This window comes from Anabrus simplex, chromosome 5, assembly GCF_040414725.1.
Source record: "Anabrus simplex isolate iqAnaSimp1 chromosome 5, ASM4041472v1, whole genome shotgun sequence".
NCBI classification, from domain to species: domain Eukaryota; kingdom Metazoa; phylum Arthropoda; class Insecta; order Orthoptera; family Tettigoniidae; genus Anabrus; species Anabrus simplex.
In genome coordinates, this window is record NC_090269.1 from 275413899 (window position 1) to 275435263 (window position 21365).

The 21365-nt window shown below is 37.5% G+C and overlaps 1 protein-coding gene across 9 annotated transcripts in view; it reads left to right on the plus strand.

The window, feature by feature from the left end:
* PICK1 (protein interacting with PRKCA 1) overlaps positions 1-21365 on the plus strand; it is a 282950-nt gene that overhangs the window by 85687 nt on the left and 175898 nt on the right. For all 9 annotated transcript variants that reach the window (XM_067147396.2, XM_067147392.2, XM_067147394.2 and 6 more), the window contains 3 exons: positions 9811-10084; positions 15993-16126; positions 20778-20971. In XM_067147396.2, the coding sequence (XP_067003497.2) occupies positions 9811-10084; positions 15993-16126; positions 20778-20971 (602 nt within the window). The remainder of the gene's footprint in view (positions 1-9810; positions 10085-15992; positions 16127-20777; positions 20972-21365) is intronic.

Below are 21365 nucleotides of genomic sequence, written 5' to 3' on the forward strand. Positions count from 1 at the left end.
CGCCAATTCGATTCAGTATCTTTTCATTCGTAATTCCATCTACCCATCTCACCTTCAGCATTCTTCTGTAACACCACATTTCAAAAGTTCTATTCTCTTTCTTTCTGAGCTAGTTATCGTCCAGGCCACGGTATCTTGACTCACTCGCATCTTTTAAAAGGAGAACCCCCTCCGGTGTGTACCTGCGGCGACCATCTTACCATGGTACACATCCTTGCGGAGTGTGTGGACCTGGTCGATCTGCGCCGTAGTCTTAACCTTCCGAGTACAATCTTCCTTATCTTGCGACTTGATGAGCAGTCAGTAGACCTCGTCATCCGCTTTATGAGGGATAGTGGTCTGTTTTATCGTGTGTGATGATGTCCTTTGTCCTAGTGTTTTTTGTGTCAATTGCGTTTTTATCCCATTGACTTCATTTTAGTTTGTGTTGCATATTTTAATGTGTTATTTTAACGTCTAACGTAAATTATGTGTATATATCTGTACTACCAGGCAATGCCTTATTCGTTTGTTTCCCGTATTTTCTCTTATTTTATTAGAAAATAAGGCATTGTGTATTAGATCCACTGATTGTTTTAATCTCACCCTCATTTTTCTTCATGACCATTTTTTAACTCTAGTCAGTGGATACGTTTTAAAATTTTCATATCTCATGTCGTTCATCTCGTTCCATTATTGGTTGATGACCTTTGATGTTAGGCCCCTTAAAACAACCATCATCATCATCAGTTATCGTCCATGTTTAATGCCACGCTCCAGGCGAAAGTCTTCAAAAACATCGTTCTAATTCTTATATCAATGTTCGAGGTGAACAAATTTCTTTTCTTAAGAAAGGCCTTCCGTGCTTGTGCTAGTCTGCATTTGATGTCCTCCTTACTTCTGCCATCATTAGTTATTTAACTACCCAAGTAACAACAGTTATCTACCCCCTTTAAGACTTCACTTCCTAATCTAATATTTCCTGTATCACCGGACTTTGTTCGACCGCACTCCATTACTGTTGTTTTGGAGTTAATTATTTTAATCTTGTATTCTTTCCCCAAGACTCTGTCCATACCATTCAGCAATTTCTCCAGTTCTTTTGCAGAGTCAGATAAAATAACAATTTATTCAGAAAATCTCAGGGTTTTGATTTCCTCTCCTTGAACTTTGATACCCTTTCCAAATTCCTCTTTGATTTCCTTTATTGCCTGTTCTATGTAAACATTGAAAAGGAGGGGGGACAAACTGCAGCCTTGTCTCACTCCTTTCTGGATTGCTGCTTCTTTTTCAAAGCCCTTGATTCTTATCACTGCAGGCTGATTTTTGTATAGATTGTAGATAATTCTCCTTTCTCGGTATCTGATCCTGATCACCTTCAGAATCTCAAACAGCTTTATCCAATCAACATTTAAAGATAAAAATTTGATAATGTTCCGTATTGAACTGTATCACAATTAAATTGAAACAAGAAATAAAGTGGTTCAACCTATTCAGTACAAGTAAATAAGAAATATAGTGTTACATTCTTATTTGTGTAAAAGCGGTACCAGTTTCGACCACCAATCTGGGTCATCATCAGCCGATTAAAAATACAAAAACAATGCATAGGAAAACAAAAAATTAAAGGATAAGTCCTTCATAAAAGTAGTTCAAGAAGCAATATAAGACAATAGAGATTAGCACTGCACGATTTTAAAACATAAAATCCAGAAGAAATCGAAGATAAGTCACTTATATGTAGCAAGGCGCAAGTCCCTGAAGAGTAGCACAACACACGCAATATCCAGCACTGTGCCTTAAAGTGTTTGCAAGAAGAGGTGAACAGTTCATTGAACAAGCTTGCAAACACTTCCAGGCGTGAAGTCACAACACGATTTAATAAATTTGAAGTCCCAAAATTGTGTAGAAGTCGAAGACAAGTCGCTTAAATAAAGTAAGTTGCTAGCTCCTGAAGATCAGCGCAACATACGCAATGTCAGGCACTGTGCTTTTAAATGCCGACGAAACTCGGTGAATAGCTTCAAGAACAAGCCTGCAAATGCTTGTCGCGAAAATATATAATACAAGTTAATATAATTGAAGTTTATATCAATGTTAATAGAATTTTGTAGATTGTGTAGCGATGCAGATCAGTTGACGTAAAAAAACAATTGTGAGGAGAAAAATGTTAAAAAAGCACAATATTGGAAACAAATGAAAAACTCATATGCATAGCGTGTTATTTCTTGAAGATAAGAATTCCGTTCGTACTTGAGGTAGTGTAAGGTATGAGTTTAAAATTTGATTGTTGTAATGATCTGAACTGTGTATTAGAGTATACAGTTCAATTCGGAAAATAGATTTTTTTTTTTTTTTAATCGAGAGGAGAGGTGAAAAGAAAATATTTGTTAACGTGGCGTTACCTCCTAAGTAGATAAAAATATGTAAAGTTAAAAAACTTCATGATTGTTCCGTATTGAATAGAGAAATAAGAAGATGTACAATATTGTAGGGAAGGATCCACCTTTCAATACTCCGTAGTAAATTGAACTAAAAAGTAGTTACAACCTGTTTATTGGGACCGGTTTCAACACATTTCAAGTGTCATCACCAGTCAATTAGCGAAGATCTTAAAACAACTAAACAACTAAACAATGCCTGTGTTCAATGTATTAGTTCAACTTACTACGGAGTATTGAAACGTGGATCCTTCCCTATAATATTGTACATCTTCTTAACAAAAAAATATGCATTTCTTTATGAGATTCCAATCACCGATTTTTACATCTGTAACGTCTTCAGTTTTTGAGATATCAGTATCCTAATACAAAGAATTCAACCCACTTTTCAGTACTTTCTACCCGCCCCTCTCCCCTCCCCAAAGTGGTTTTTCTGAAAACAAAAAAATTTGTGTTTCTTATTTTTGAAAGGGATTAATAATACCAATTTTCACTTTTGTAACATGTAAAGTTTTTGAGATGTACTGTAGATATGCTCATTCTAAAAATTCACCCCCTTTCTTTGTTCCCCTTAAGTGGATTTTCTGAAAAAATCATCTGTGTCCCTTTACTTTTACAGGAGATTCCAAGTACCAGTTTTCAAGTCTGTAACATGTTAAGTGTCTGAGATATATTTCAGGTCTAGATATATTTTTTAAATTCCACCCCGTTTGTCACTCTCATTCACCCCCTCTTCATTGGATTTTTCAAAAACAAAAAAATACATGTATCTTTATTTTTAAAGGAGGTTCCAAATACCAATTTTCACATCTGCAACATGTTAAGTTTTTGAAATATACTGTAGATATTCTAATTTAAAAAATTCCTCCCCCTCCCCTTTTTCAGTTCCCCTTAAGTGGATTTTCCAAAAATATTTGTGATTCTTTACTTTTACAGGAAATTCCAAATACCAGTTTCCAAATCTGTAATATGTTACGTGTCTGAGATAATTTTCAGATATAGTCGTTTTAAAAATTCATCCCGTTTGTCAATCCTGTTCACCTCCCTATTATTCATCAGATTATCCAAAAACACAAAAATATGTGTTTCTTTATTTTCAAAGGATATTCCAAATTTCAATTTTCATGTCTGTAGCATCTTCAGTTTTTGAGAGATAAGTCTCCTCATAAAAGGTGTTCAACCCCTTTTCCCCCTTTTTTCACTTCCCTTAATAGCATTTTCCAAAAACAAAAAACAAAACATGTTTCTTTATTTTTGAAGGAGATTCCAAATACCAATTTTTACGTCTGTAAACTTTTAAGTTTTTGAGATATAGATATCCTCATTTTAAAAATTCACCCCCCTTTTCACCCCCTTAGCGATGGTATATCCAAAAATTCTCCCTTAGCGAGCACCTACATGTTAATATGAATTTATCCCCAAAATTTCATTCCTTTATGTCCAGTAATTTTGGCTCGGCGATGATGAATCAGTCAGTCAAGACAAGTTATTTTATATATATAGATTTAGAAATCAGAATTTACTGTTGAAAACTTCCTTTTGACGTGTGTAATTATCCATAGCCTCCCACACGAAATTTCCAAGTTCTTGTTCCTCCTCATCGTCTCTCTCATCATTTACCACCGCATCCGCCACAGCCACATCATCTATTTCATGAGATGAGCTTGTTGTTGTACTAGGAAAGTTATATGACTCATGTGAAACACCCCAGAGAGTTTGTTTATGTCTTGGGACCAAGAAGTAGTTCAGGGCATGGTCTTGACAAGAGGATCTACCATGATTGGCTGACCAGGATCAATCTCGGCGTATCATGTGAGAGGAAGGGGTATGCTGAGGTCTTTGAATAGTTTGACATCACAGCGGAAGAGGACCACAACTGAGATTGTACGGGAATGAAATAGTGCTGACACATGGGAGTGAAACTGGATATACGGTACGGTAGTAACACGGTTGCAATATACTGGACCGGACTTCAAACGTTAGGGGAATGTGGCTGATCGACAAATTGTGGAGTGCTTACACATTAGGTATTGTAGCACTTGTGGCGGCCTGACATTATATGTTGGTGAAAGCTATCTCAGACTTTCCATAATTTATGTTCAGGATCGACAAGCATGTGTTGCTCAAATGTATATATCTTTACAACAAGTGTTAAAGTCTGTGAACACAGTATTACGAGGTACAGTATCAGTGTGATGTTATAACTGCCGATTATGAGAATCGGCAAGTCGTGTTGATACAGAGACAGTGAAGGGTTCTTATATCTGTATATGTACATTGTTCAACGAACTAACTACAAATGGTTGCTTAGTTCTCGCTTTTGTTTTCCCACTGTTTTCATTGTTGTTGTAAATATGGAGTCCTCCAGCAATCTTTTGTTTGTGTATTATAAGTGTATTTTGATGTGTTGATGAGGTGCTCATGCACAGATTTTATTAAGAATATAGTTAGATATTTTAAAATCAGTGCAGTTATTGATGAACCTAGGTGCAGTTCCTACCTATTTAGTCATTTTCAGAAGGTTAGGTAGGGCCTGAAGCATATGTACCAGTACGCAGCATTATGTACACGCCCTGGGATATAAAGAATTATCATGCTCTATCTAAATTCGAGGGATCCATTCTGGTGAACTCTGGCGCCCATACAACGGACATTTCGATTAATTATGTTTATTAATTTAATTTACTGCAAGTATTTTTTGAAGTTTTTGAGTAATGTTATTTATTCAGTCATTTGTTTTATTGTTATTTATTTATATATTTTTATGCATGATTATATTTATTGGTAGTCATCAAAAGTTACAATAATGCAAGAACACTATGAACAGCTGACCATTCACAAAGCATGTCCAACAATGTGCATTAAGACCAAATCTTTCGAAAACTGAAGTGTGTGCATTCCAAACCTGCATTCAGAATTGGCAAGATGGAAACTGAAAGTGTCACTACTGTTACAGCATTGTCATTATTAAGAGAATCTTCAAAACAATAAATAAATAATCAATCAATCAATCAGTGACATGTATTTAGGACTGTCGCCCAGGTGGCAGATTCCCTATCAGTCATGTACCTAGCTTTTTCTTAAATGATTTCAAAGCACTGGAAATTTATCAAATATTTCCCTTGATAAATTAAATCCAATCCTTAATTCCTCTTCCTATAAATTAATATATGCCTCATGTTGTCCTCTTGAATTCCAATTTTTATCTCATATTATGATGTTCCAAACCTTTAAAATCTCCACTCAAGTTTGTTCGTCTAATGTCATGCCATTTTTCCACCGACAGTTCGGAACATTCCGTTTAATTAAGAACATTAATTTAGTTTACTAGTCCGCCTAATCAATACCACTTTACAAGTGAAATTACATTTATTCTTGAATTATTTACACATAAATTGGCACATGTTTCGTCTTCTTTTGAAGACCTCCTGAGCCGTAGTGTCTTAGGATCTCAATAAAATATCTAATTAAAACACTGTAATGTCACTGTCTAATGACTTAACACTAATGAGTACATGTCCTTTCAAGGATATTTAAAAACATTCTTGTCTGTACAAGCAACTTTGTTGTAGTTCTGTTCTACCACTTTCTTGGAATAATTTTAAAATCACATGTTAAAAAGAACTTTAAGATATAATCCTCCTTTATAAAAATGTTGATTGAAGTTCGGTTTAGCTTCATTGTACTGATTGAAATTTGAGCTGTAGCTTTGGAGGTGGGATAAAAATGGAATCTTGTCAGCTCTAGTTTGGTCAATAGGAGAGCACCGAAGTTTTCAAATTGAAAAAAACACAATGACAAGGTCTGGAAAGAAAGAAAATATCTCGGTGGGTTTGAACTATCAAAAGTAGAACGAAATGTTTTTGGTAAAAGATATTGAAACTTACCCTTCATTATGTTCCTCCCTATGGCTGGTTGCAATCCGAACCTAGCTCTGGTCTGTTCCTCACCATACTACTGCGGGTATGGTACTTGTTTCCTCTCACCTGGCAGGACCTGGCTGGGGGGAGGTGGAGAATTGCTGTTGGTAGGGGAAGGGGAAACTCTTTTACCTATATGTAGATTGGAAGGGAGGGGTGTTTGCTTATGTGGAGATAACTTTAAACTGTTAATTTTCCGGGATGTTAAAAACGACGGTACTCATTCATATAATGGATTCTTATTCTCTTGTATATCATTCAAATTATTATTTCTGTTGTAAACTTGGTCCAAACTTATAGATATTTTCATATATACTCATCAGTGGTTTCTAGAGACTGTTAAACACGTCGTGTATTGACTGGATAAGTACTCGATATTTCCATGAACTGTGAACTTGACATTTCATTCCAAACTTTATACAATGTGTTCTAAGCGTCATGAACTGTGTTTAGTGTAAATATCTCATATTACATGAACTGTGCCGTTAAAAACACTTGCTATTTAAAAAGTGGAAATATTTGATTGTAAATACTTCGAACTGTGACAGGTGTTTATAACATTTCAGACTGTGCTAAAAGCCATTCTTATTTTTTAGTATTACGTTGAAGTAAGACAAAGGACTGTGTTACAAAGTGCAGATTATGAACTATGAATTACAATCACATAATTCTAAGTGCAATAATATTTATTTCCGACTTGCAAATATCCAGTTAATAGACAGTGCTACGTTTTCACTCTCGTGCTTCAGTGTTAATTGAACTTTCTCGTGTGTCAGTTATATCATCTGACACCAGAAATCTTGACTATGTGTTAAGCCTCATATTCACTCGAACATCTAATTCAACGTCGGACATATTACGACGTTGGAGGTGATTCATGGTACATCGAGGGATATGGAACGTGTTACAACGTTGGTGGTGCTTGATTCGACCTCTGCTAATAACATCGTTGGAGTTCCAGTCGCCGACCTGTGGAGGTGCATTCACCAGTTCCAGTCTGCAGAACTCGGGTAATATGAGTGCACTTAGCATTTTTACTCTGGTAAAGCAAGTAAATAATTTAAAACTATTGCACTGGACAATCATTGACTTATTGAAGAGGCACTTTTTCAATCATAATTTTTTTGAGTGCGACGTTAACTAATTGCAAGTGCCAAATTAATGAAAGTTTATTTCATGTGAATTTCAATTCAATAATTTAAACAAACTTTAGGAATCAATTTAGAAAGACTATAGGGTTTTATGAAACCAGTGTTTATTTTCTGAAACCATATTCAATTTATGAATTTCAATTTAAGAAAACTATAGGATTTCATATGAGTGATTTATGAAAACCAGTGTTTATTTTTGAACTTCTGAAACCATATTCAATTTATGATGAATTTAGAGAGACTCTGATTCATGAAACAAGTGTTTATTTCGAACCACGTTCAACTTACGAATTGCAATGTACTATGTTAAATAGACTTTAGATATCAATCTAGACAGACTGTAGGATTTATATGAGTGTGATTATTGAGAACAAGTGTTGATTTTGAACATTTTATAGACTCATGAAAACATTTGATGTACGAAATTTATGAAGGATAAATTTATGTTCATCTTTATTTGCATCAGAGAGTTTCTGAATTTTAATTTTGAGTTGATCATATCAATGAAAGAATACATTTTCAAAATAATTTCAAGAGTTTAAATGCGAGATATGAAAAGGGTTATTTTTCATCAAGATTTTGAATAAATTCATCTGGAAAAATCACATCTATTCTTTCGCCCTGCGAAATACCTTCTCTGTGCCGGCTCCTAAGTACCACACACTACCCATGCTCAAGAGCCCAACAACTTTTCCTGGTACAATACTGGCTATTTTCTATTTTCTGTGCAAGATAATGGTAAATTAAAAGCCTGATGGACCATACGAAAATAAGCTGTCATCTTATGACTCCCAGGATGTAATGAATCATTAATTGTTGTTGTTTGACGTTTGTTGTTTAAAGGGGCCTAACAGCTGGGTCATCAGCCCTTAATTGTTGTTAATTGTAACATTCCATTTATTCGAGTATCTTGTCAGCTTACTCCCATGTCTTCCCAGCCCGAAGTTTGCAACATTTTTGTAACACTACTCCACACTACCCCTTTGTATAAGCAATATATTTCATGGTTAGGCCCATATTGATAGATATGACTTACTTTTTACAAACTTTAGTTTATTCTCCACCTAATCAGTACATAGTTTTACTAGTTTCAACCATACATAGCGGTCATCCTCAGCTTGTTCATCATAGAAATTGGAATTAGAAGGACATAGTGTCGTCATAAACAAAAGGAAGTTAAACCTCCCGAGTTAAGACTACAAATACAAACGCATAAAATACACTAATGTACACATTTGAAAGTGCAAACATTAGACACTTGATAATGGTTAAGTGGATTTGGGATAAAAACTAGTAGATCACAAGATTAATGAAACTTGAAAATGATTTTGGTGTAGCTGCATTCAAAATTGCACTTTTGTTGAATAAGGGCGACGTAAAATGCCATTCTCTATTGGTAGTCCCTCCATGGATCATGGTAAAATATACATTACAACAGATTGCTTCGCCATATTAATATTAGCTTGCTTCAGGTTTATAAATTTGTGAATAATTATTTCAAATTGAATTATCGAATGGCAATTTTAGTCTAGTGTTCCAGTAATTTTTGTTAGTATACTGTATGACTTGTATATATCACAAAATTAGTATTAAAATGTATACTGAGTGAAATGACCACGTGTGTTAACATTCTACGGCTATGGGTTTGAACCCCACCGTTGACTGATTTTGTGTGGTTTTCCATTTTCACTTATACACAAATGCCAGTAAATGGCCTATTTGTAGGCCACAGCCGATTCTTTCCGCCTCCTTACCTAATTTCATCTTCATTAGCTCCTCAGCTGAGGTTGGCAACAGGAAGGTCATCTGGCCTTAAAAACATATCATGTAATTTTATCTCACTGCATTCTCGACCCTGTATCAGGAAACGGGACTAAGGGGTGGACATACACATACATACACAGTATTTAAATGTAGTATAAATGATGTTTGGTTTCCCAATTGTTAAATATGAGTAAGTTGAAAACATTGATTTGTAATAAATGAACATTAAATATGTAGAATATATAATATATAGAATAATATGAAAACAAGTCTCCTATACTTAAAAGTTTCATTTTATATAGCATTTTCATTGTTGTTCCTTTTCACTTGCAGGCTGGTGGACTTAAGACTTATCTCTCATTGTGGTGCACTACGTAATGCTGAATGTTTCTGACCTCCTTTGTTTAAATTTTATATTAATTTTCATCATTATTTGCTGATATCTGATCTAATTAGTTTAAATCTTGTATTTGTTTTCTTCATTAGTTGCTATTTGAATTAATGAAGCTGTGACAATAGTGTTTTTGAAATCTAATATAATGGTCTTTGTTGTAGGATGAAGTTACAATTAATTACAACAAGCTGCATGCTGATCCACAACAAGGCAAATCCCTAGATATAATTTTGAAGAAAGTTAAGCACCGTTTTGTTGAGAATATGAGCACCGCTACAGCTGATGCTCTGGGGTTGTCTCGTGCCATTCTCTGTAATGACACCCTTGTGAAAAAACTGGAAGAGTTGGAGCAAACCGAGCTCATGTACCATGGTCTTGTTGAACATGCAAAGAGAGTATTGAAGGCATTCTTTGATTTGCTTCAGGTTTATAAAGGTAATGCACAATTTGATGATCTTTCTGTAATGTAGTTTAACTCTGCCTTGCTTGGCCGTGCAAACACGCCTACCATTAGCTCAGCCGATCCCTGGCGTTGGCATGTTTCCATGCTTAGACACACTCTTTCCTTCCTTCTGTTTTAAAAAGTCAGCAGCAAGGGGCGCATGTGTGTGTGTGCGCGCGCGCGCGCGCGCACACGCTTCATTTTTTTTTCTGGGAGTTATGCCCTATCTCAAATTACCTGGGAGATAAGAATAACAAGTCCGGGCACGTGTGCGTTGCAGTACTAGTCGCATAAAAACATCAGTCAAGAAACTGCGAGAACAATAACTAGTTCAAATAATCTATAACTATCATGTTATAAGAAGAATACATACAGTCACAAGAATGAACCAAGATGATATTCGATACAATTCTGAAGGTTAATGTACTCACCAATGTCGCCTGCGGAAGAAAGATAGGTTACTCAATTTCCTCCATATCGTTGTCGTCTTGTTGTCATCACTCTCGGAGTCGTTAACATTCATCACTATCCGCTCAGTGGTATCGTCTACTAACTGGTCTATATCCTACATTAGTTTTTCTTCCGTTGCGATGACGTGTTTTGCACACATTTCGCAACATTGAGGGGTCACTAGTTCAATCCCTTCCAGCAGCAGTTTTCTTACTTCTGCACGGGTGAAAGTTTTGTTGTTCCTAGCCACATGGCCCTTAACTTGGCTCCTCACACTTTCAATTGGATTTAAAGAACAATGGTACGGAGGTAGCCTGAAAACTTGCCTTCCCAATCGCAATGCGATATTATCTACTTGATACACACCACATGAATCCTTAATGTGCTGTGGGATGACATTAAGAAACAGCGGCGACTAACCTCGTCACATTTTCGAGAGTACTACCAGGATTTGCGTCACTAAACTTCTTAAAAACTTTGAGAACACATTGTTTTTCTTCACTTCTCAATGCTTTTCCCTTCTTATGCTTTACGTAAGGAGGGCCGCGCTCACCCATCTTCATTCCACACGGAACTTTAACATATGTTATGTAAACATAAATTAAACCAGTTAACTAAATCCTGAACACCAAGACAAAGACTGATTACCAACTTAATTAATAATGATATATTACTAAATATTAGCACAAAAAAACTCGTAATAAGATGCAAAGTCACTAGCGCGCAAGTAACAGCTGGATCACAGCAGTAAACAAAGCACATGGGTTGTATGTTAGCTAAATGAGCCTATACTGAATACTGCAATGGCTGTTCCGCTGTTGACACGTCGCCCCTCTCAAAAGGCACTTTAATGCATGAGTATCAATTATAAATTGAAACTAAACAGCTTTTTAAAAGTTAAAAGTGAAGATAAACACATTTAGATAACGTACATAACTTTTACGTCCGCATTTAGCATGTGTTTTTGGTGTTTAATTTATCCCGAGGTTATTTGAGATAGGATATAGTTACGGATGTGGCTTCCTATTGCTGTCAGCCGTGTAGCAGTATCAACAACATAGCTAAGTAATGTATTATATTTTAATTCAAAGCCATATCTGTCAGTCATCCAGAATGCCACCCTTGTCATCATCATCATCATCATCATCATCTTCATTTCCCGTTTCCAGCTTCCCGGGTCGGGTTGTGAATCAAGGACCTCCATCGCTGCCTGTCTCTCCACCACTCTTCTCCTTTAGTACATCTGGTTTTCCTCCCCTCTTCTCTATGCACTCCTGCACTGAATATGTCCACCACTTTTGGGGTCTTCCTCATGGTCTCTTTCCTGTTAACTTCTCTGAAAAAGCTTTTTTTTGACACTCTCTCTTCTCCCATTCTCATCATATGCCCATACCACTTTAGCTTTGTTATTTCTATCCTGTCTTAAAGTTTCAAGATTAATACCTCTTAGGAATTTCATCTCCGCTGCCTGTATTCTACTCTCGTTTTGTGGTAGTCCACGATCCAGCTGCATAGGTTAGTATGGGTTCATTATAGTTTGAATATAATACTTTCTTACATTTCTTTAGGACATCTTGTTTCCACAGAATACCCTTTACACTCTCGTAGAAGCTGTTTGCTTCTTGTATTCTTTTCCCAGTTTCATCGGTTATTTTCCATCTTCTGTGATCACACCTCCCAAGTACTTGAAACTTTTAACCACTTCCAGAATTTTTCCATTCAGTTTTATCTTTCCTCTTCCTCCCTTCCTTCCCCTTGTCATCACTATTGTTTTCTCTGTGCTTACTTTCATACCAAATGTTTCTATCTCTTGATTCCATACGTCTACTTGTTTTTGCACTTCCGTTTCATCCTCACCCCATATCACTATATCATCTGCAAACAACATGACTTTTTTTGCCTGTCTTCCCAATCTCTGTTTAATGTTCTTATGAATTTCATCCATGACTATGATGAATAGTATGGGAGTAGTACACTTCCCTCTCAGAAACCAGTTTCAACCTTAAAACCATTTTGTTTTTCCTATACTAGTCTTCACACTACTAACACAGTTTTTGTACATAGCTTTTATCATATGCACTTCCACTCTGTTAACTTGCTTTTTCCTTAATGTGTCCCATACCAACTGTCTGGGCACAATGTCTTAAGCTTTCTCAATGTCAATAAATGTCATCATTATGTTTTTTTCAAACTCCCATCTTTTCTCCATCATATGTCTTAATGTAAAGACCAGGTCAAACGTTGATCTGTCTTTCCTAAAACCATACTGTTCTTCATCCATTTCTCCTTCTAGCTTCCTCCTCAGTCTTCCTTCCAATACTCTCTCAAATATCTTAGCTACTTGGGCAATAATGGTGATCCCTCTGTAGTTATTACATTCCTTTTTATCACCTTTTTAAAATATCAGCATAATTAAACCCTTTCCCCCCTCTTCTGGGATCTCTTTCTTCCTCCATTTTATTCTAAATAATCCATACAGCCACTGTAACCCTATTAGTCCTGCTGCTTTTATCATTTCCGTAGTTACCTCTTCCACTCCTGCTGCTTAACCCCCTTCTTCTTTTGTATAGCTTCCTCTATATCTAACATCGATATCTCCTTTTCTTGTTCTCCTTCTTTCCCCATTGTTTCTTCTTGCTCCTTCTCATCTACCAGTTCACTGTATTTAATATTTAGCAATTCTGAGAAGTATTCTTCCCATCTTTTTAGTATGTCATCTCTCTGCATCAATATCTGTCCTGTTTCAGTTTTTAAAAATTTTGTACTTTCCTATTTCGTAAACTATTCTTCACCAAACCATACAAAACCTTTTTACTTCCCTTTATATCCTCCTGTAAAGTTTCTGTGAAACTTTCCCAGCTGTTCCGTTTATCTTCTTGTACTATTTCCTTACATACCTTGTTGGCTTCTTTATATTTCTGCCAATTCTCTGTACTATTGCTGCCTATTCACTTCCTCCAAGCCATTTGTTTCTTTTTAACTGCTTCCTTTACCCTGCTGTTCCACCAAGGAGTCTCCTTTCCCTTTTTCCTCCCTGATGTCTTGCACAGGTGTTTACTGCACACTTTAAAAAACGATTTCTGAAACGTTCATTCCTCTTCCACACTGTTCAAATCGTCTTTAGGAATTTGTTTCTTCAGATCCTCTTGAAACTTTTCCCTTATTTCTTTCTCTTTTAACTTCCATCCCTTTATTTTTCTATTAACTTCATTATTTTACCAAGTCTTAATTTGGCTACCACCCCTTTAGGGTCTCCTTCGATATCTGCTCTTGGCATTGCTGTCACATCTTCCAGTTGTCTACATTTCTCCTTCTCCACCAGAATAAGATCAATCATTCTTCGTCTTTCTATCTCCCCAACCATATCTAGTTATTTTTTGTGAGTTCTTTTCTCTAAACCATGTATTGCCAACAATTAATCCATTCCTTTTACAAAATCTATTACCAGATCTCCTTCTTCATCTTGGTTTCCATAAATATAGGGGCCAATTATCTCTTCTTTTCCCTGTCTGTCTGTTCCAACATGTGCATTCATGTCTCCCATTATTATAACCTCTTTGTCTTCAATACAGTTTTCCAGTTCTTCTAGAAACTCTTCTAAACATTCATCTGCATTCCCCAATTGGGGTGCATAAACCTGTATAAAATCCTTGATTCCACTCTCAAGTCCAACTTTAATTATCTTGTCACTGATCTGGTCAATTTTATCCACATATTGCCCTAGGTCTTTTCTCAGTAGAACACCAACACCATTTGTTGCATCTTTCCTCCACTCCAATATAATCTATACCCTTTCTTCAATTCTTTCTTTCCCCTTCTATTTTATCTCACTCATTCCCATCATTGCTATGTCTTTCTTCTCCATATACTCTATCAGTTCTTCTACCTTGCCATTCGAAGTCATGGCATTGATGATACTAATTCTTGTGATGTCTGGTAGCCCACTTCTCACAGTTCCCCCAGAGCACCGGGAACTGTGCGTCACTTCAAGGTGACGCCCTAGCATTTTCCGAGGCCTCGATTCACTCACACTAATTTTTTAGGCTGTTTGTACAATGGGTTTGCCACTCCCAAAGGCATTTTATTACCTTCTGCCAGGTTCAGATTAGGCCGCCCATAACATGGAGTCAGGCGCCTTTCATAGCCGCTCCTCTGGAGTACAGACACTACGGGTTTGCCCCTTCCGCCATCTCCACCGTACCGAAGTCCACCTTTTCCGCCGTAGATGCCGTTAGGTCTTCACTCGCAACCCTGAGCTGGGACCCATACCAGATGTTACACACCGGGTCAGTGTGCCACTTCCTGAGTAGGGCTGCCTCCGAAGAGGGTCCCTACCTTTAACTTCCGAAAAGCTGCTCCCCCTGCCCGTCGTCCCCTCCCTCACTTTCGATGAACCTTTCGTTGGTGTGATCTCTTGACAGATACCTATCTGATATGGTTGCTCCCACATCTCGATTGCCTGCCTTGCCAAGTGAGTTGGCCGTGGGTCCTATAATTCAGAGCTTGCATTTGGGAGATGGTGGGTTTGAATCTCAAATGCTTACTTAAGGCCATGGCTGCTATCTTCCTAATCCTAGCCCTGTTTCCATCCTTGCATTGCTGAAAGCCTTTGATGTTTTAATGTTAAACCACTGGTTAGCTATCTGTTTCACTGTACGCACATGCCCTCCCATTGCGGCAGGGTCACATGGTTCACAGGGGTGGAAGATTTTCACAGTCTGTAGTTATCCAGATACCCAAAAAATAGTTCATGACTGTATTTCTTGCTAGACTAGGTAGATACTGAAAAATTGAACTTAGAAGTTCAGTCGAACCTTGGTTATCTGAACTTCGCTAAATCAAAACATCCACTTTTCAGTACATTGTAATTACTGCACTTTCAATAAAGGAGCTAAAGTTCTGATTCTTGTAATAGAATATAGGTATGACAATATTATTCTGCACAGTTTCAATGGCATGATTCATATAGGATCCAAGAGTAGACCACAGAATTGGATTATGGTTCCAAGAATAGTCTGTTATGTTCGCAGCCTTATGTTTCGAGGTGAGACATTGATCCGTGCAGTGTATATTTCTTGAATTCTAATTTTGTTATTGTGCCCCAACGGCTAGTTAAATAAACTGCACTGACATAACGGAATAAAAAAACTGCAGTCTCCTTTCTCTTCCTGGAATGTGACCTATACTATCATAGTGATGGTAGATACTGGATAATGTTGAGACAAAATTTGATTGTACTAAAAGGTAGTAATCACAAAGAAAATCATGACCACAAGGTGCTTCATAACTTTTGATCTGATTTTAGGGTGTTTATTATCTCTCCATTAGATATCCTGTTGAATTTTCTCTATTGTCCTTTCTATTCATCAAAATTTTTAAGCAAACAAATGTGAGTAGTGTTATTTTAATGACAAACCTAGCTGAATTTAACATAATTTTTTGTGTGTATAGCTTTTGGGGATACATTTGCGGGTATTGGAGTCCGAGAACCACAACCAAGAGCCAGCGAGGCATTTCGACAGTTTGGAGATTATCATCGACAGATGGAAAAGTGTGGTATCAAAATGCTGAAAGCTGTGAAACCTGTAAGTTCTTGATAGTTCTAGTCAGATTAGTACACTTGTAGAATCATTAGACTATTAGTCTTGCATGAGGTTTTAGAATTTTAAAAATCAGCATTGTACGCATTAGTACATGGTTTTGCAACATATCTGAATTAAATCCTACACTTGTTCATGCCTGATACACATCTCATTTATGTATCTAACTAATAGAAAAAGGGCAAACATAGAAGAGGAAATCAAAGAGGGGAGGGTAGAAACATAACAGATAGGTATTATCAGTCAGTCATCAATGAACTACATTTGTGCTGTTACCCAGATGGCAGATTGCTGATCAGATATTTGCCTAGCTTTTTCTGAAATGTTTTCAAGAAACTTGGAAATTTAACAAATACAGTGCAAATTACAATGCTAAAAAGAGAAAGATGTTCCACCTATTCAATACAGTGAAACCTCGTTAGTGCATTCCTCATTAACATGTTTTCCCGCTTAGCACGTCGTAAATTTGAAGTCTTGATTCTCATCATATTAAATCTATATAAAAATACCTCACTTATTGAGTCACGAATTTTCGCTATTACCGCTTAGAACGATCATATTTTTCCTAGCCCTGAAAATTTTATTTGTCATTCCTTGTGAAACAAACGTGATTTCCAACGCGTGTAAGGTCCGTCGCCACAGTTACGTGATTACGGAAAAAGGCCTTAAATTGCTGAACTTCACAGGATAAGTTTTACGTTCGGGGAGCAAGCTGTTAGTCTCAGGAATGTTCATTTTTGCTTGCTGGTTAGCAGCAAGATTGCTGAATAACACAGTGAGTCTATTTGTGCTTGTATTTCGCATTCCATTCAGAAGTTAGAAATTATTTCGTGTTAAGTGATTGAAGTGTAACGAATGTTTGTCCTGTGATACGGTAGCCTATATCAGGATTAGGAACATACATATCGGATCACGAATTTTCATTCTTACCTACTTACTATGAGTACTATCACTTTTTTCTTAGCCCTGAAAATGTCATTTGTCATCCCTTGTGAAAGAAACGTGATTGACAACTCGGGTAAGAGCTGTCGCCATAATTGCAAGATTACGGAAAAAGTGAGCCAGCCTATTTGTGCATGTATTCCATTCAGAAGTTAGAAATTTATTTTGTGTTGAGTGGTTCGCGTGATACTGTAGCCTATATCAGGCTTAAGAACTTAATTGTGTGAAATTTACTAGCGTGGTGGATATTTGTCTTGTGATAGCCTAGGTATGGATGCGGAAGAAGTGAAATTCCTTTCTAATGAAGATAACATTAAAATCTTTCAGAAAGTGGACTGGCATCTGCATCTTTAAGCATGCATAGGTCGCGAATGTTGAACTCGCACCCTCGAGTTTCTACTTGATCGATTCGACTTGGTCCAATTTTTTCAAAATGGCGGCCAAAGTCATTCTGTTCTGTCGCAGTGGCACATGGCCGAATATAACCTCCAATTCATTTTCTAAGAGTGTGTCCAGAAAATAATGTTTTATAACCCATTGCTCCGAAATAAAAGGTTTTTACTAACATTTGTTTTGGAAAAAATGTGATCTGCAATAATACCCATTTTTATTGGCCCCCGTGCATATGTATTCATATTTGTTGTTTGGTGTTTTTCACACCGTTCAGTACGCTTGTTATTTTATAAGCCCCAGCAGAAAAGTTTTCCATATTTGTTCTCTCATGTTTTTCACACCTTTTAATACTTTCCTCTCATCTTGAGATATGGTAGATATACCATATTTTCTTGGATAATTAATGCCCTTGCATAATTTACACATCCCAATATTTTTGGGTCCAAAGTGGAGAAAAAGGAATGTTCACGTATTTGATGCACCCACTTCTTCGAACATCCATCATGCAGCTCCGGATGCGTTTCGAAATAAATATGTCAGTTACTCAGGTACTAGCCTTCCTATTGCAAAACTGGGCATTCCAAATACTGGGCAACATGCTGTTATCAGCCGGTAGGAAATACCACTGCATTAGTTCAGTGAGAGTGTCAGCGCAGAAGTGACTAGTGACGCTCTGTTCCAGTCTGGTACAAGCGTATTTTACGAGTGTTTTGGGTACGGGACATGTGTTTTCTGCAATCTCAGAATTGTTTGTTAGTCCACAGAGAGCAAGAATTCTAGTAATACTGCATCACATAAACTTGTGGTGATCAGTTACGCCGAAACATATGGGTTTAGGGCAGCGGGCCGTAAGTATTCAGTGTCCGAATGCAACGTGCACCACCGCGATGACAGAGAAGTGCACTTAAAGCGACCAACAAGTCTTGCAGAGCATTTCGCAGATCAAAAAGCAGCTAGTTTCAGAAAGTGGAGGACAATCTGCTTAAATATATGACTTTGTTACGCAACATTGGATATGCCGTTTCTTGGGAAATACTGTATTTTAAAGGACAAGAAATAGCTGCTGCACATGGAATCAGCGTCTCGATTTGAAGGTTCGCCAAGGCTGGAAGATTAATTTCATGACGAGAAATGTACTTTCTCTTCGATGAACAACAACATTACCGGTATGCCAAAAAATTGATTGATTTTAATCGCTTTGTCATTGATAAGCGTATAGTGCAGGAATATTTGCTCTCCCAGATAGAAACCTCAGGACAGACTCCCCTCATTTTTCACTGAAGATGGCTGATCCTGGTCACTCCATATGAGATTTATGCTGGACAAAGTAGAGATGGGACAGGTTTTTCTCTAGGGAATCTGGTTTTTCCTTTCGTCTTTCATTCCAGCAACACTCTCCAATATAATTTCATTTCACTGTCAGTCATTAATCGTTGCCCCAGAGGAGTGCAACAGGCTTCAGCAGCCGGCACAATTCCTATCCTTGATGCTAGATGGGGGCTTCATTTCACTCCTGACCTGGTCGAATGACTGGAAAGAGGCTGAGGATTTGCAGTTATATAGCCTAGTTGCCTGAACAAAAATCCTGCTCTTCCCACTTGTTGTGTACTTAACTTATACCAACTACATTTAACTTTAGTCTGTCCATTTTGCTTTTCATAAATCTAGGAAACAGATGGAGAGCAGCGACACCATGTAAGACCGCGTGAATAGAGTGCACATAAAAGAAAAACATGGATCCAAATTTTTTTGCTGCAGTCTTTGTCATGGGAGGATAGAATAATAATGGTCATTGTTGGCAAGTAGAATCTATGATAGGTGAGGGGAGTGGGGGGACAGACAGACAAGAGAATGGAAAAAAAGTAACGATTATCTAATGTTAAGGCTGGGTGCTTCCCTTGACCTGAGCACCCGTTGATGTCCAACTTTGGAGTCCTAAAGGGTGAGAGGGTGGGAAGTAGGGGTAAATGTTTGAGGACTTGAACTGCGAAGCATTCATCAAATGTGGTTTGATTGGTGTGAATGGGGACAGGAAGATCTATGTTGGAGATTTTACAGGTACTTTGGTGTTTGCACATACATGTATCTAGTATGTTGCTAGTTAAGCCAATGTAGAACGCTGGGCAGAATCTGCACTTGTGCTAGTAGATGATATTGGATGAAGTACAGTCATGGCGACCTTGTATGGGGTAAGACTTGGTGGTGGTGGTGGTGGTGGTGGTGGTGGTGGTGGTGGTGGTGGTGGTGATGATGGTGCTAGATGTATATGGCAGTTCTTACAGCGGTTGTATTCACAGGGGAAAGAGCCAGAAGGGGTAGATGTTGGTATGGTTCCTAGTGAATGGGAATGTTTTTGAGGTTAGGCGGGTGCTAGAAAGTGACTGTGGGGCTTTTTGGAAGATGATCCCGGATATAGGATGAGGATGAGAGAAGATAGAATGCTTGTTTTAAAATGTGATTGATTTTGTGCAGACCAGGATGATATGTGGTTGTGAAGTGTACGGGGATAGGTTGCTTAGGGAATCTGGAGACTGTGGTTTGCCCCGGATGACAAGGCTGAATGGTAGAGATCATTTTATGTGATATGGGGGAAAACAGTTAAAATGTAGATACTGCTGATGGTTGGTGGGTTTGATGTGTGTAGAGAAGCAAAGGACAATTTTACTGTCCAGGAATATTGGGGTACTGTATTTTGTGGTATCTAGTTATATGTTATGTAGAGATAGGAACATGAAAATGAACACGTAATAGGATGAACACAATGACAGGTCACTGTGGGAAGAGGGACCAATAAAGAGGTTGTTGTAAAGCAGAAACTAAAAGTAGAAATAACTATTGTTTATCTCACCCTAACCTATCATTATGTTTATCCTGTTACATGTTCCTTTGCCGAGCTGAGTGGCTCAGACGGTTAAGGCGCTGGCTTTCTAACCCCAACTTGGCAGGTTCGATCCTGGCTCAGTCCGGTGGTATTTGAAGGTGCTCAAATACGACAGCACCGTGCCGGTAGATTTACTGGCACGTAAAAGAATTCCTGCAGGACTAAATTCCGGCACCTCGGCGTCTCTGAAGACCTTAAAAAGTAGTTAGTGGGACGTAAAACAAATAACATTATTACATGTTCCTTTTTTGTTCCTATCTATATAGGACTTAATTTGACACTTGTTTGTTCCTTTCCATTACTTGTGTTTTTAAGATATAGTATTATTTGAATTTATTGATTAGAAAATTATGACATAATGGAGAAAAGATAATTTAATATACTTATTTTACCTGTTTTGTCCTATTTATCTTGTTTCAGATTCTATCAGATCTAGGAACATACTTGTACAAAGCAATTCCAGATACTAAACTGACCATTCGTAAATATGCTGACACAAAATTTGAGTACCTGTCCTACTGTCTTAAAGTCAAAGAAATGGATGATGAGGAATATAGTTACGGAGCTTTACAAGAACCTCTTTATAGGGTAGAAACGGGAAATTATGAATACAGGTAAGTGCTTAAACAGTCTTATATGCCCTATCCTTTAAATCCATACTGCAACCTCTAAATACACTCATAACCATAAAAAGAGATCTTTAACCATTATTTACAATCCCGTTTATGTGATTACCCAATGAAGATCTTTTCACCGAGTGAGTTGGTCATAGTTAGGGGCGCGCATCTGTGACTGCATTCGGGAGATTGTGGGTTTGAATTCTGCTGTCAGCAGCCCTGAAGGTAGTTTTCCGTGGTTTCCCATTTTCACACCAGGCAAATGCTCAGGCTGTACTTTAATTAAGGCCGTGGCCATGTCCTTTCCACTCCTAGCCCTTTCCTATCCCATTGTTGCCATAAGACCTGTCTGTGTTGGTGCAACGTAAAGCCAATTGTAAATATTGAAGAT